The following is a 17,126-nucleotide window of genomic DNA, read 5'->3' as shown; positions in this document are numbered from 1 at the left end:
CAGGACAGTCAATACACCATACAAATACAATTGTATCAGCATGAATTAATCAGTCTGACGGCCTGGTGGAAGACGCTGTCCTGAAGACCATAAGGAAGTAGATTGTAGCATGCTGCTGTGCAGAGGGACTTGGGAGTGCTGGCGCATGAATCACAAGAAGTTAAAATAGTAAAATAGTAGGTAAAATAGATAAGTGCATGCAGGGACTGGGCTTAGATCGATATGGAATGGAGGAAATTGGGATTAGTTGGGAGGAATCTTTGCTACCTTCCCAAGGCAGAGGCTGGTTTACATGAAGGACTGGACCCATCTGGCCCGTTGAGCCGCATTGCCCAGCAAACACAGACAACCCCAATTTTACCCGAACCTAATCACAGGACAATGACCATTAACCTACCTGGTACGGCCTTGGACTGCGGAAGGAAACTGGAGGAGCCAGAGAAAACCCACGGGGAGGTCGAACAGAGTCCTTACAGAAGACAACAGGATTGAACTGTGAACTCCAGTGTCCTGAGCTGTAATAGCGTCATGCTAACTGCTACACCACTATGGCACCAAAACACAGCAAGTTACTAAGAAAGTACCAAAAATAATTAGGAAGCCAGTCAGTATCTTGGCCTTCTTTCAAGAGGATCTAAATACAGAAAATGTATTGTGAAAATTTTATAAGGCTTGAGTGAGACTGTGGCTGGGACATTACTAATGAATCTGTTTCCATCTCAAAGGAAAATTATACTTGTGTTAGACAGAGTGCAACAAAAGTTCACCAAATAAATGAAGGGTCCTGATGAGGGATCTCAGCCCAAAACGTTGACAGTGCGTCTCCTTATAGATGCTGCCTGGCCTGCTGTGTTCCACCAGCATTTTGTGTGTGTTGTTCACCAAATAAATACCTGGGTAACAGGGTAGGTATTACTCTGTGACGAGATATTATGCAGACTAAGTCTACAGTGTTTGAAGCATGAAAAGTGATTTCATTAAAACGTTCCAGCAGGCTAGATGCAGAGATAATAGTTCCACAGTCTTAAAAGTAAGGGTTGTGCATTCAGATTAGAGATGAGAAGGCATTTCTTTAGCCAGGTGGTGATGAACCTTTGGAATGCTCAACCCAAGAGGCTCAATCACTGAATGTTCTCATGACAGAGATGGATGGGCTTGTAGAAATTATGGGAATCAAGAGATATGTGGTTAGTGACCCTGAGGTTAAAGATCAGCTATGATCTCACTGAATGTTAAGAGGGAAAACCTGACCACCTTCAGCCTCCTACATTATTCAACAATACCCACAGTAAGCTCAAAGAACAGCACTTCATCTTCATCTGGACACTTATACCCTTGGGATTCAATATTAAATTTAACAATTTCAGATATCTGCTCTTTTTCCACAGATACCGTTATACCATTCAGTTTCTATTTGTGTTACGGTGAGCCAAAAGCAATCAATGTCCATTGGTCAGCTGACAATCAATACCAGGCTGACTTTCATTGATTGGTTATTTTCCCTAACATTGTCCCGAATGCTCTTTGTATTCATTTAAATAGTTGTGCTCTGGATGCACTGTTGGATTGTTTTACTGAATAAAAGTTTATTTTGTGTTCCTGCTTAGTACTATCTCCAGGCTTGGGGTCTCATTGGTATTTATAGGTGAGCGACACAAATTAGCTACAAGGTCCTGTATTATATTGACATGACAATTTCATCAGAAGACTTGTGTGAATTTCTAAAACAGCAGCAAGCTCAATTTGAGGCAGGCCAATTGAAGTTAATTGAAACTTTCTCTTCAGGCTATCAGAGAGTCCAACAATGCAGTGTCAAACACTGAACACTGTAGCATAAGTCACATGTACCAATATCACAATTGAATAAAGGAAATTACAAAGGTATGAGAGAGGAGCTTGCACTGGTAAACAGGAGAAGGATGTTGGCGGGGATGATGGCAGAGCAGAGGTGGCTGAAGTTTCTGGGAATAGTTCAAAAAGCACAGGATAGATATGTCCCATAGAAGAAGTTGTTCTCAAGTGGCAAGGGTAGGAAACTGGCTGACAAAGGAAGTTATAAAAGCCAAGGAAAGGGCATATAAGGTAGCAAAAGTGAGTGGGAAATTGGATGATTGGGAAGCTTTTAAAATCCACCAAAAGGCAACTAAAAAAACAATAAGAAAGGAAAAGATGAACTATGACAGCAAACTAGCCAATAATATAAAGCAGGATACCGAAAGTTTTTCAGTTATAGAAAGAGTAAAAAGGAGGTGAGAGTTAATATTGGACAACTGGAAAATGATGCTGGTGATGTAGTAATGGGGGACAAAAATTTCAGATGAACTTAACAAGTACTTTGCATTGACAGGATGCAGAACTGGGCTGAGAAGTGGCAGATGGAATTCAACCCAGAAAAGTGTGAAGTGGTTCATTTTGGTAGGACAAATTTGAAGACAGAATATAATATTAATGGTAAGACACTTGGCAGTGTGGAAGATCAACGAGATCTTGAGGTCCATGTGCATCGGACACTCAAAGCTGCAGTGCAGGTTGACAGTGTTATCACGAGGTGTGGGGTATAACCATATAACCATATAACAATCACAGCACGGAAACAGGCCATCTCGGCCCTCCTAGTCCGTGCCGAACTCTTAATCTCACCTAGTCCCACCTACCCGCACTCAGCCCATAACCCTCCACTCCTTTCCTGTCCATATACCTATTCAATTTTACCTTAAATGACACAACTGAACTGGCCTCTACTACTTCTACAGGAAGCTCATTCCACACAGCTATCACTCTCTGAGTAAAGAAATACCCCCTCGTGTTTCCCTTAAACTTCTGCCCCCTAACTCTCAAATCATGTCCTCTTGTTTGAATCTCCCCGATTCTCAATGGAAACAGCCTGTTCACGTCAACTCTATCTATCCCTCTCAAAATTTTAAATACCTCGATCAAATCCCCCCTCAACCTTCTACGCTCCAATGAATAGAGACCTAACTTGTTCAACCTTTCTCTGTAACTTAATTGCTGAAACCCAGGTAACATCCTAGTAAATTGTCTCTGCATTCTCTCTAATTTATTGATATCTTTCCTATAATTCGGTGACCAGAACTGTACACAATATTCCAAATTTGGCCTTACCAATGCCTTGTACAATTTTAACATTACATCCCAACTTCTGTACTCAATGCTTTGATTTATAAAGGCCAGCGTTCCAAAAGCCTTCTTCACCACCATATCTACATGAGACTCCACCTTCAGGGAACTATGCACAGTTATTCCTAGATCTCTCTGTTCCTCTGCATTCCTCAATGCCCTACCATTTACCCTGTATGTTCTATTTGGATTATTCCTGCCAAAATGTAGAACCTCACACTTCTCAGCATTAAACTCCATCTGCCAATGTTCAGCCCATTCTTCTAACCGGCATAAATCTCCCTGCAAGCTTTGAAAACCCACCTCATTATCCACAACACCTCCTACCTTAGTATCATCGGCATACTTACTAATCCAATTTACCACCCCATCATTCAGATCACTTATGTATATTACAAACAACATTGGGCCCAAAACAGATCCCTGAGGCACCCCGCTAGTCACCGGCCTCCATCCCGATAAACAATTATCCACCACTACTCTCTGGCATCTCCCATCTAGCCACTGTTGAATCCATTTTATTACTCCAGCATTAATACCTAACGACTGAACCTTCTTAACTAACCTTCCACATGGAACTTTGTCAAAGGCTTTGCTGAAGTCCATATACACTACATCCACTGCCTTACCCTTGTCAACATTCCTCATAACTTCTTCAAAAAATTCAATAAGGTTTGTCAAACATGACCTTCCATGCACAAATCCATGCTGGCTACTCCTAATCAGATCCTGTCTATCCAGATAATTATTAATACTATCTCTAAGAATACTTTCCATTAATTTACCCACCACTGATGTCAAACTGACAGGTCTATAATTGCTAGGCTTACTTCTAGAACCCTTTTTAAACAATGGAACCACATGAGCAATATGCCAATCCTCCGGCACAATCCCCGTTTCTAATGACATCTTAAAGATCTCCGTCAGAGCTCCTGCTATTTCTACACAAACTTCCCTCAAGGTCCTGGGAAATATCCTGTCAGGACCCGGAGATTTATTCACTTTTAAATTTCTTAAAAGCGCCAGTACTTCCACCTCTTTAATTGTCACAGGTTCCATAACTTCCTTACTTGTTTCCCACACCTTACACAATTCAATATTGTGTGTAGGGTGTGTTGGCCTTCATCAACCATGGGATTTAGTTCAAGAGCAGTGAGGTAATGTTAAAGCTATATAAGACCTCGTTAGACTCCACTTGGAGTACTATGTTCAGTTCTGGTCACCTCACTACAGGAAGGATGTGGATACTATAGTGAGACTACAGAGGAGATCTACAAGGATGTTGCATGGATGAGTGAGCATGCCTTATAAGAATGGGTTGAGGGAACTTGGGCTTTTCTCCTTGGAGCAATGGAGGGAGGATGAGAGGTGACTTGATAGAGCTTATAAGATAATGAGAGGCATTGATCGTGTGGATAGCCAGAGCTGCCCTTTTCCCAGGGCTGAAATGGATAACACGAGGGGGCATAGTTTTAAGGTGCTTGGAAGTCGGTATAAAGTGATGTACGTTTTTTTACAAAAAGAGTAGTAGGTGCATGGAATGTACTGCTAGTGATGGTGGTAGAGGCAGATACAATAGGATCATTTAAGAGACTTTTAGATAGGTACGTGGAGCTTAAGAAAATAGAGGGCTATACAGTAGGGAAATTCTAGAGAGTTTCTAGAGCAGATTACATGGTCGGTACAACATTGTGGGCTGAAGGGCCTGTAATGTGCCATAGATCTCTATGTTCTATGTTCTATGATATGAAGATAGGTGGAGGTAGTGGTGAGGAAGCAATGCAATTGCAGCAGGACGGGCAAAAATGTGGCAGATGGAATACATTGTTGGAAGATGTACGATAATGCATTTTGGTAAAAGGAACAATAGTGTGAACTATTATCTAAATAGGGAGAATATTCAAATATCAGAGGCGCAGAGGTCTTCTGCAAGACTCCCAGAAGGTTAATTTATAGGTTGAGTCTGTGGTAAAGAAGGCAAATGCAATGTTGGCATTTATTTCAAGGGGAATAGAATATAAAAGCAAGGAGATAATGCTGAGGTTTTATAAGGCATTAGTCAAGCTGCACTTAGTGTATTGTCAACAGTTTTGGGCCCCATATCTCAGAAAGGATGTGTTGTCATTGGAGAAAGTCCAGTGGGGTTTCACAAGGATGATTCCAGGAATGAAGGGGTTAACATAATGAGAAGCATTTGGCAACTTTGGGCCTGTACTCACTGGAATTTAGAAGAATGCAGGGGGATCTCATTGAAACCTACCAAATGTTGAAAGAACTAGATAGAGTGGATGTGGAGAAGATGTTTCCTATGGAGGCGGGTATCCAGAACTAGAGGGCACAGCCTCAAAACTGAGGACTGGCCCTTTAGAACAGAGGTAAGGAGGAATTCTTTTAACCAGAGAGTAATAAATCTGTGCAATGCTCTGCCACAGACAGCAGTGGAAGCCATGTTCATATATTTAAGGTGGAAATTGATAGTTTCCTGATCATTCAGGGCATCAAAGGTTATGGCGAGAAGGCAAGTGTGGTTGAGTGGGATGAGTGGGATCTGGGATCAGGGATCAGCCATGATGGAATGGTGGAGCAGACTTAAAGGGCTGTATGGCCTAATTCTGCTGCTACAGTCTTATGAACAGAACATATGAGTCAGTTGTTGCTTCCAATACCAAGCCTTATGTCTGTCCCGAGCCTTATAGGCTCATCAGGCTGGTGCTTATGCCAGTGTCCGTGACGTGAAGTGACTGAGTGTATGAGACTGCCCCCCCTCCCCCCGGATAGGACGCCAGTCTATCGTGAGGTTAATCCCCAGAATTTTGCTGGTTCCCATTTTCAGCTGTGTTGACTGGCGCAATGTGTGGTTAAGTGCCTTGCTCAAGGACACAACACACTATCTCAGCTGGGGCTCAAACTCACGACCTCCAAGTTATCGCTAGAACAACGCCTTAACCACTTGGTCACACACCACACTACCAGTTCAGAAGTTACATTTGAATCATAGTTCAAACATTACCAAGGTACCTTCCAAGACAAGTCCACTTATAAAGGTGACTTGTGGAAGACATGCACCTTATTCCAAAAATTGGGTAGTGCTGAACATGAGTGTTATTTTAACTTCATCCTGCCTCAGAACCCACCTGACCTAATGCTTGACATAACTATCCAACAGTTAACAAGCATTTTGGGAGAGCAGTACAGCAGTCATCTCTGCCATGTTTGCTACTATCGCTTAAAACTTGTTAAACATGACACAATGACTTCATCACAAATGCTGATGTCATCAATCACAAACGTGAAACTTCAAATTGAGTAACATGACTGAATCACAGTTCAAATGTCTTGATTTTTATTTGTGGACTTCAGGCACCTGGTAATGCAGACATTCACAAACAACTGACTGACTGCCAGACTGGAGTAAAACTCTGATATGACTCTACAAGCTTTCACTCAAGAATGCCAATGTTAGGTCAAACTGAAATATGATTTCACCCTGGTCAAACAGAACCTTCTCAATACAATTTCCAGTAGGACAGACAGGGTGCCCAAGTGGCCAAACACAGCTTGCTGGAACTGGGTACATGGCATGAATCATATTTGCAACATATGTCAATGCCTTGGTCACAAATAAGGCTTCTCTTTCTTCTAAGCCAATGAAACACAAGAGTAAGAAGTCTCAAAAGCCATCAAAATCTACAAGGCATTTAATAGTCACATTTAAAGATGACTTCACTCCCAGAAGAAGGTACATCAACATATTTATTGCCAAACACATATGGTGAGCACTTGGTTCCCCACCAGTCAAAACAACTTGTCACTCTGCCTGCAGTGCATTGAGTCGAACCCACCATTTGATCGGTGAACTGCACTGCATGGTCACCAAGTCAATGTTATATTACCTAACAGGCCAGCCAGATTTGAATGTTCTTGCCATTGACTGGATCACTGGTGCATCCCTCTGGATGAGATCTGTGCAAATACATTGACCATTCAGATCATGTCAGTCAACACCATACCACAATCGATACATGAGGCCATACAAGAACAACTGCAGCAGCATTATGCAGCAGTATTTCAAGATGATTTAGCACAATGCAAGAAGAAGTCCAGCTCCATTCAGACACAAAGCCAGTCTTCTGCCCCAAAAGACCAGTAGCTCAAGCAGCTATTCCAATCATACAGCAAGAGCTAGATCACCTGCAACAAGCTGCTGTGATCGCCACTGATATTGGGCAGCTCCAATAGTCATGATCAAGAGGTGGTGTGTAGGCTTTACAAATGGCCTCATTGCAGCTCTAGACATTCACCAGTACCCATTATCAGTACCTGCAGATCTCTTTGCTAAATTGAATGGTGAAGTTAGACTGGGCTGAAGCTTACCTCCAGATAGAAGTGGTGGAAAGTTCAAGAGCTTCTCACCATTGCAACACATAAGGGGTTGCTTTCCTTCCTCCATCTACCTAAAGGTGGTTCCTTCAATATTCCAACAGCTTATGAACACCATACTGAATGGATTGATGGGCTTACCACTTATCTTGACAACATCATTATTTTGGGTACAAATCAGATAGAGCAATGCCAATGCCTGGATCATGCTTTGAACAAAATACAAGTCTTTAGATTGCACCCCGGCAGAAAATGCAGCCTCCTGATGTCTTCCATCAGGTATCTGAGGTTCTTTATAAATTATCAAGGTCATTTCCCAGATCCCAAAAACATTGCTGCTATTTTAAAGATGCTTCCACCTTATGATCAGTTTTGGGCATTATCAGTTATCTAGCATTCCTCCCAGGAATGCACTAGCTGAGGAAGCCTTGGTTCAACAACGTAGAAATGGTCCAATCAATTTCAAGAGGCTTTTGATCAGGTGAAGAATATGCTGTCGCCTAACCTTCCCTTGACACATTGTCAATCATCATTGTGACGGATGCATCCAATAATAGGTGAGTGCGGTCCTAATAATTCTGCAAAAGCTGCCATGTATACAGTCAGTCAGATGTTAAAGGAACTATGGACAAATTGAGAAGGAACCCTTGGGAATCATCTTTTCTGTGAAGAAATTCCACAAGTTGCTTTATGACAAATGCTTCACTAATCCTTACTGATCACAAGTCACTGTTATCCATCTTCAGGTCTGAGAAAGGCACCCCAGTGTACACAGCTAACTGTCTACAAAGGTGGGCAATGATGTTATTTCCATGACTTTGAAATCAAGTACGCATCAACCCATGGACTTGGTCAGGCAGTTGGCCTCTCCAGGCTTATGAATCAGCAGGTTACTGAAAACAAAGATGTAGCTGTGGCTGTGATTTCAGTTGACTGCAAAGACTATTTGGATGCTGCTGAACTTCTCCCAGTCATGGTCAACAAGATCGGAACAGAAATGTCTGCAGATCCTCTTCTTCAGTGTATCTCCAGATTCACCGATGGTTGGCCAGTCAGGTTGAGGAAGATATCATACCCTTCTACTGTCATCATCATTCATCACTCTCAGCTGTGGATTCCTGCCTAAAGATTGGAGACAGAATAGTGATTCCAAACACTACAACCAAAAGTACTGAAACAATTCCACCGGGGTCACCTGGGCATGAATGAAAGCCCTGGCAAGAAGCTTGTGAACCAGCCAGGGCATAGATGAAGACATCACATCCATATACAAGCAGTGTACTCAGTGCTGTATGACAGTTAACAATCCGGGTGAAACTGGTCCACAACCATGGCCTCAGGCTACCAGACCTTGAAGTTGAGTACATATTGACTTTGCTGGCCCAATCAGTAGGCCGTCCTCATCCTGGTAGGTGCCTATTCCAAATGGCCAGAAGTCAACAACGATAGAGGCTACCATTAAAAGCTGCTGCAGATCTTCAGCAGCTTTGGGATGTCAGAAATGTTTGTTTCTGACAACAGCACCCAATTCAGTGCACAGCAGTTTCCTGCATTCCGCCAGAATATTGGAATGATCCACATCCACTCACCTCCGTATCATCCATAGTCCAACAGCCAAGCAGAGTGATTTGTGGATACCTTCAAATGGTCCCTTCTGAAATCAAGAGTGGAAGGAGCATTGGCCAAGGTTCTCAACACATTTCTGCTGACATATCAAATTGCATTGCATCCAGGTGTCCAGCTGAATTGTTTTTGGGAAGGAAACTGCACACAGTATCGAATGCAATGCTGCCACCGCATCCAACATCTGAGACAGCAGACAGTCAGGTGCACAAAGGCAGCCACACAGACCTTTGTCAACAGTGAAGTAATTCAAGTCTGGAACTGCTGTGTGGGCCAGACAATATCACAATGATTAAGACCCTTAGGTACTAGGTCAGGTTGTCAAACAAATGAGGAAATGGCTCTCCAGAGCTATCATAGATATCAAAACTATCATAGAGCATTGAGTATAGGAGTTGGGATGTAATGTTAAAATTATACAAGTCATTGGTTAGGCCAAATTTGGAGTATTGTGTACAGTTCTGGTCACCTAATTATAGGAAAGATGTCAACAAAATAGAGAGAGTACAGAGAAGATTTACAAGAATGTTACCTGGGTTTCAGCACCTAAGTTACAGAAAGAGGTTGAACAAGCTAGGTCTTTATTCTTTGGAGCGTAGAAGGTTGAGGGGGGACTTGACAGAGGTATTTAAAATTATGAGGGGGGTAGATAGAGTTGACATGGATAGGCTTTTTCCATTGAGAGCAGGGGAGATTCAAACAAGAGGACATGAGTTGAGAGTTAGGGGGCAGAAGTTTAGGGGTAACACTAGGGGGAATTTCTTTACTCAGAGAGTGGTAGCTGTGTGGACCGAGCTTCCAGTAGAAGTGGTAGAGGCAGGTTCGATATCGTCATTTAAAGTAAAATTGGATAGGTATATGGACAGGAAAGGAATGGAGGGTTATGGGCTGAGTGCAGGTCAGTGGGACTAGGTGAGAGTAAGCATTTGGCACGGACTAGAAGGGCCGAGTTGGCCTGTTTCCATGCTGTAATTGTTATATGGTTATAGATGGACATTCCTGGCATCGCTACATGCTCCCGAAGGTACAAGAAGTTTGTCGGGCAGATCAGCAAACACACCTCCAAAGGGTCCATCTCTGGAAGGGTTTGATTTATCCCAACTGAACCATATCACCAAAACCAGCACAGCTGCAAGCAACATTGCAACAAGAACACTACAGCTTGCAACCATGAAGAAAGGTTGAACACCAGTGCAAGCTGGGTATTCCAACCTTTGGCTCAAATATTACAAGTAAACATTTTCAAGAGGGATGTATTACATACAGCCAGATAAAAGTAACCAATGCCTATTGGTCGGCTGACAACTGATTCCAGGCTGGCTTTCACCGATTGATTGCTATTCCTAACATCTCCAGTGTTCTTCATTATTACCTAAGTTGCTGTGCTCTGGATGCATTGATATTTTTGGCAGCATAGTTTTACTGAATAAAGGTTTATTTTGTGTTCCAGCTTAGTTCTACCTCCTGGCGCAGACTCTTTTTAAAGTAAAGTCTTCACCTGTCTCCCTTTTTACAGTTTAACATATTTCTGCATTTTCATTTCCCAGCTCCAATGTAAGACCGTAAGCTTGAATATTAACCCTGCTTCTTTCTCCAGTGATGTTGCCTGACCTGCTGAGTGTTTCCAGAATTTCAGCACCTTCAGCCTTTTTGTTCCAATCTCAAATGGACCAACTGTTTTCAGGACAGAAATGACTAAAGGAAGAAAACTAATGTGGAAAATGGTAAGGATGGCTGGTACATCTCAGAGCATTCCTTTGTATCTCGGCAACAAAACTAGTGAATAAAACAGAGGCATTAGAGGCTGGAATCTGGAGTTAAATCAAACTCTTATCTTCCAACACCCATCCCCCTTACTTGGTTCCATATTCCACCTTCCCTTCCTATTAAATTCCACCACCTGTAATACTCTATTGAATCCACCTATCACTTGCCCCTCAGGTCCCTTTTAAATACATCCCCCTCACCCTAAACCTATGGCCCATGACCTATGCCCCCTATCCTGGGGAAAGGACTGGAACTGTTCACCTTATCTATGCCTCATAATTTTAAACGATTCCATAAGGTCATTCCCATTCCCATATATCCCAGGAAATAAAGACCAAGCCTGGCCAATCTCTCCCTATAACTTCGGCCTTCTAGTCCAGGCAGCATCTTTGTGAATCTTTTCTGAACCTTCATCTTTGTGAACCTTTTTCCAGTTTAACTATGTATTTCCTGCAATGGAGTTAGGGCATTTTATTCACCAATTCTGCTGCTGAGATACAAAGAAATGCTCTGAGATTTACCAGCCAGCCCACCATTTTTAGCTTCAGTCCTGCCGAAGGGTCTTGGCCCAAACATTAACTGTACTTTTTTCTTTAGATGCTGCCTGACCTGCTAAGTTCCTCCAGCATTTTGTCTGTGTTGCTTGGATTTCCAGCACTACAGATTTTCTCTTGTTTGTGATTTTTACCTTCATCCCTTGATTTTACATTCAGTTTTCTTCCTTTAGTACTCCAAGTGTGGTCTCACCAACAACCTACACAATTGCAACATAATATACTCCACTGGCAGTGGTGGTGGAGGCAGGTACGATAGGATCATTTAAGAGACTCCTGGATAGATACATGGAGCTTAGAAAAATAGAGGGCTATGGGAAGCCTAGGTAGTTCTAAGGTAAAGCCATGTTCGGCACAGCTTTGTGGGTTGAAGGGCCTGTATTGTGCTGTAGGTTTTCTATGTTTCTATGTAACATCTATACTCAATGCCCTGTGCAAAAATGAAAGCAGAGATTCTTGTGCCCATTATCACTGAACCCACTTAGCTGAATATCAATGTAAGCTCAATTCACAAGGATTTTGTTTTAGAGGAACCATCATACTATTTGCAAGACATGATAGCATACTATGGCATAAGTTGGGGATTTAGTCCAAGTGGCTAACTCTTCATGCTCCACTTGCCCCAATATTCCCCAATATCCTGCACTTACAATATTGGTCTACATTTTGAGATCAAGTCCCTGATCCAGATGATCATGCTTAGTTCCACTTGCTTTGTATGAATACTTAGATAAATTACATACTTGTACTATGAAAGAAAAGACGTGTTCAGTTTAATAGTTGTAACAGATCTGTCACCATTAAAAGGATATTAAAATGCAGCCTCATGAAAGCCTGAGGGAAAAAAAGTTAGCTCATTAGATACAGGAATACATTTTGCAAATCACTCCTAGGGAAGCTTTAAAGTTCAATAACAACGTGGCTTGGAAACCAGCAGGATTCTACCTAATAGGAACAAAACAGACATGCTGGCTTTTCAGAATAACTCACCTCCTGCTCCCTCTGAAATATTACAACTCGACCCCCCTTGTCCCCTGTCGCTAGCAGTTCTCCTGTGCTGTTGAATTCTACCGTTGAAATAATGTCAGCTGTAAAACAAAAGCAGAGACAAAATGAAAGTTAAGGAATTTATTTGCAGTTAACAAGTAGTCTAGCCTCATTTCCCCATTGCCACTACAGCAGGCAGTTCAAACTTAGCTTATTTCATTAATGGTCCATGCAAAGCCTTTGCATTGTTAGTTCTTTATTTCTACCAGAAGAATGACAGAATTCAGGGCAGCTGCTCATCACTATCTTCTCAAGAGCAACTCCAGATCTCAAAATATGAATAAATAAAAAAAACCTTCTGAGCATCTGATAATTCAACAGGACACTCAAAGACAGATATGTATTAAGAGAAAGGGCACAAAAAAGGAGAAGAGATCACAAACCAGTGGCCTTAAAGATTCCCACGTCAAGCCCTTTTTGGCTTGAAAATTTTGGGCTAATGGCCTTGTGATTTTCATTAATGGAGAATCTCATTGATGATGTCCTGTGTCTTTGTGAGTGGGTGAAATATTATTAATGAAGACATTGTTAATTTTCATTGTGAATCCCCACCATTACTTCTGTAATTTGTCTCCACTCCTTATCAAACATGCAATTTTCAAATTAAGAATACTGATATAGGAATATGAAAATTACAATGGAACCAGTATGGGTGAATTGCCATTTCACTTGGCATCTCTGGATAGTGGGATTGGAAGAGGTAAAAGGGCTGCTGTTGCATGCAAAGGTGCCATGAGGGTGGGCATGTGTGTTGGCTGAGATGAAAGGGAAACTGGAGATTGGTCAAAGGAGTAGACTTTTCGGAGTGCTCAGATGGGAAGTTATACTTGGTGGCATTACAATAAAGGTAGTAAAATTACAGGCATTGACTGATGATGTGGAGAGCAGAGGGGAAAAGATGAGGACAGGCAGTCCACATCCTTGCTGTGGATGGGATGGTGAAGATCTGAGGTCAGAAGTGTGGGGAATGGAATACAGTTGAGAGCCCTGTTGAGTTTAGGGAAGCCACGGTTAGGGAATAAGAAAGACATCTCATAGGCTCCAGTATATATTTATCAGAGCATATAAATTTAGAGATGTACTGTTGAAAGTATTCTGACTGGAGCATCATTGTATGACAATAGGAATGGCAATTAAAATGCACAGGAAAATAAGAAGCTACAGAGAGTAGTGGACTCAGCCCAATCATCCTTCCCCGCTATTGGAAATATCGACATTAAGTGCTGCCTCATGAAAGCAAAATCTATCATCAAAAATCCCCACCATCTGAGCCATGCCATCTTCCCACAGCTACCATCGGCAGGAAGTACGGATGTCTTAAGTCCCACACCATGATGTTCAAGAACATCTACTCCCTTTCCACTATTAGGCTTTTGAACCATATGGTACAACCCCAATCATAATGCAATGCTCCAACCACTTTGAATCTTTGCACTTAAAATGGACTTAACATTAATTAAGTTTTGGATAACAAGCCTTCTGTTCATATCAAAGCATAATAAGAGTGAGAGGGCTACAAATTGTATAATGACTGAACTATTATTACAGATAGGACAGTCCATGATAATACAGGATAAACAAACAAGAACAACTTACTTAATGGATATAGCCATTCCAAACACACACAACATACAGAAATCAGTAAATGAAAAACACCAGAAATATGCTGATTTAAAAGGAAATTGAAAGACTATGGAACATAAACAGGGTATACATTGTCTCAATAGTAATACCTATGACTTATGTCATCCCAAAGTCACTGCACAATTCATTAAACAATTAGGCCAACATAGCATTATTTATATAAGTCTCCAGAAAGCCACAATATTAAACACAATTATAAGTTGACTTTAATACAAAAAGTCTGCAGATTCTGAAAATCCAAAGCAACACACACAAAATTCCGGAGGAACTCAGCAGGTCAGGCAGCATCTATGGAAATGAATGAACAGTCAATGTTTTGGGCCAAGACTCTTCATCAGGACTGGAAAGCAAGGGTGAAGACAATAGAATAAAAAGGTGGGAGGAGGGTAAAATGATAACTAGAATGTGATACACGAGGAAATCTGCAGATGCTGGAAATTCAAGCAATACACACAAAATGCTGGTGGAATGCAGCAGGCTAGGCAGCATCTATAGGAAGAAGTACAGACGACGTTTCGGGTCAAAGCCCTTCATCAGGACTAACGGAAAATAAGAGATAGTAAGAGATTTGAAAGTGGGAGGGGAAGGGAAGACCCGAAATGATAGGAGAAGACAGGAGGGGGAGGGATGAAGCTAAGAGCAGGAAAATTGATTGTCAAAAGGGATACACAGCTGGAGAAGGAGCAGTATCATAGGATGGAAGGCCTTGGAAGAAAGAAAGGGGGAGTGGAGCACCAGAGGAAGATGGAGAACAGGCAACGAGTTATTCTGAGAGGGAAAGAGAGAAAAAGATAAAATTAAAATTAAAAAATAGGGGATGGGGTAAGAAGGGGAGGAGGGGCATTAATGGAAGTTAGAGAAATCAATGTTCATGCCATCAGGTTGGAGGTTGAATAGAAATGTATAGGGTCTGGAGATCCATAGTGAAAATGAAGCAGTCAAAGCCAGGAAATTGAGTTACTGAAGAGATTGAGTTATCGAGGAGATGGAGAGCTTGAGAAGTGTTGTAGATGTAGGTGGGGAGGGACTGGATCAAGGGTGTACAAAAAAGCTGGATGAACTCAGCAGGTTGGGCAGCATCTGTTGAAAGAAGCAGTCAGTTTCGGGTCGAGACCCTTCGTCAGGACTAAAGAAGGAGGGGGCAGGGGCCCTATAAAGAAGGTGGGGGGAGGGTGGAAAAGCAATCAGAGGAAAGATCAAGGGGTGGGGGAGGGAAAGCAGGGAGGGGATAGGCAGGAGAGGTGAAGAAGGAATGTAAGGGGAAAGCACAATGGGTAGTAGAAGAAGACAGAGTCATGAGAGGTGATAGGCAGCTAGAAGAGGAGACAGAGTGAAGGTGGGATGGGGGAAGGGAGAGGGAGGGAATTACTGGAGAATTCGATGTTCATACCAAGGGGCTAGAGGCTACCCAGATGGTATATGAGATGTTGTTCCTCCAATCAAAGTTTGGCCTCATCATGGCAGTAGAGGAGGCCATGTATGGACAAATCCGAATGGGAATGTGAAGGAGAGTTGAAGTGAGTGGCAACCTGTTGTGCCTGTTGAAGGTGGCGGAAGTTGCGGAGGATAATATGCTGGATCCAGAAGCTGGTGGGGTGATAGGTGAGGACAAGGGGGACACGGTCCCTGGGGTGAGGGCCGAAGTGTGGGAAATGGAGGAGATGCGGGTGAGGGCATCATTGATGACGCCAGAAGGGAAACCACGATTCTTAAAGAAAGGGGACATTTGGGATGTCCTGGAATGGAAAGCCTCATCCCTGGAGCAGATGCGGCAGAGACAGAGGAACTGGGAATAGGGAATAGCATTTTTACATTTGGCAGGGTAGGAAGAGGTATAATCAAGGTAGTTATGGGAGTCAGTGGGTTTATAGAAGATGTCAGTGGACAGTCTATCTCCAGAGATGGAGACCGAGAGATTGAAAAAGGGGAGAGAAGTGTCCGAGATGAACCAAGTGAATTTGAGGGCTGAGTGAAAGTTAGAGGCAAAGTCTTTCTCGGTCTCCATCTCTGGAGATTGACTCCCTCTGCATCTTCCATCACCTTCAACAGGACCCCACCACTAAGGACATCTTTCCCTCTCTACCCCTCTCTGGTTTTCGTAGGGATCGTTCCCTCGGCAACTGCCTGGTCCACATGTCCCTCCCCACAGATCTCCTACCTGGCACTTATCCCTGCAAGCGTAAATGCTACACCTGTCCCTACTCCTCCTCTCTCACCACCATGCAGGGCCCCAGTCCTTCCAGGTGAGGCAACACTTCACTTGCGAGTCTGTTGGGGTAATCTATTGCATCCGGTGCTCCCGGTGCAGCCTCCTCTACATCAGCGAGACCCGACGCAGATTGGGGGGCTGCTTCGTCAAGCACCTACGCTCCATCCGCCACAACAGACAAGATCTCCCAGTTGCCACTCACTTCAACATTCCTTCACATTCCCATTCGGATATGTCCATACATGGCCTCCTCTACTGCCATGATGAGGCCAAACTTCGGTTGAATGAACAACATCTCATATACCGTCTGGGTAGTCTCCAGCCCCTTGGTATGAACATCGAATTCAACTTCCGGTAATTCCCTCCCTCTCCCTTCCCCCATCCCACCTTCACTCTGTCTCCTCTTCTAGCTGCCTATCACCTCTCATGACTCTGGCTTCTTCTACTACCCATAGTGCTTTCCCCTTAGATTCCTTCTTCACCTCTCCTGCCTATCCCCTCCCTGCTTCCCCTCCCCCACCCCTTGATCTTTCCACTGAGTGATTTAGGTGCTCGACAAAGTGGTCCTCCAATCTGCGTCGGGTCTCGCCAATGTAGAGGAGGCCACACCAGGAGCACCGGATGCAATAGATTGGTTTTCCACACTCCCCCCATCTTCTTTATAGGGCCCCTTCCCCCTCCTTCTTTAGTCCTGACGGAGGGTCTCGACCTGAAACGTTGACTGCTTCTTTCAACGGATGCTGCCCGACCTGCTGAGATCATCC

At 43.0% G+C, this 17,126-nt stretch overlaps 1 protein-coding gene across 3 annotated transcripts in view; it reads right to left on the bottom strand.

The window, feature by feature from the left end:
* LOC132405289 (serine/threonine-protein phosphatase 2A 55 kDa regulatory subunit B beta isoform) overlaps positions 1–17,126 on the bottom strand; it is a 778,563-nt gene that overhangs the window by 164,300 nt on the left and 597,137 nt on the right. For 2 of the 3 annotated variants that reach the window (XM_059989972.1, XM_059989973.1), the window contains one exon: positions 12,453–12,550. In XM_059989972.1, the coding sequence (XP_059845955.1) occupies positions 12,453–12,550 (98 nt within the window). Of the gene's footprint in view, positions 1–9,107; positions 9,173–12,452; positions 12,551–17,126 lie in introns of those variants that run through there. The other variant, XM_059989974.1, reaches the window with a different exon arrangement.

The sequence above is a fragment of the Hypanus sabinus genome, chromosome 15 (genome assembly GCF_030144855.1).
Source record: "Hypanus sabinus isolate sHypSab1 chromosome 15, sHypSab1.hap1, whole genome shotgun sequence".
Classification (NCBI taxonomy): Eukaryota; Metazoa; Chordata; class Chondrichthyes; order Myliobatiformes; family Dasyatidae; genus Hypanus; species Hypanus sabinus.
The sequence above is the reverse complement of the archived record's forward strand: the minus strand, read 5'-3'. Positions and strand labels throughout refer to the sequence as shown.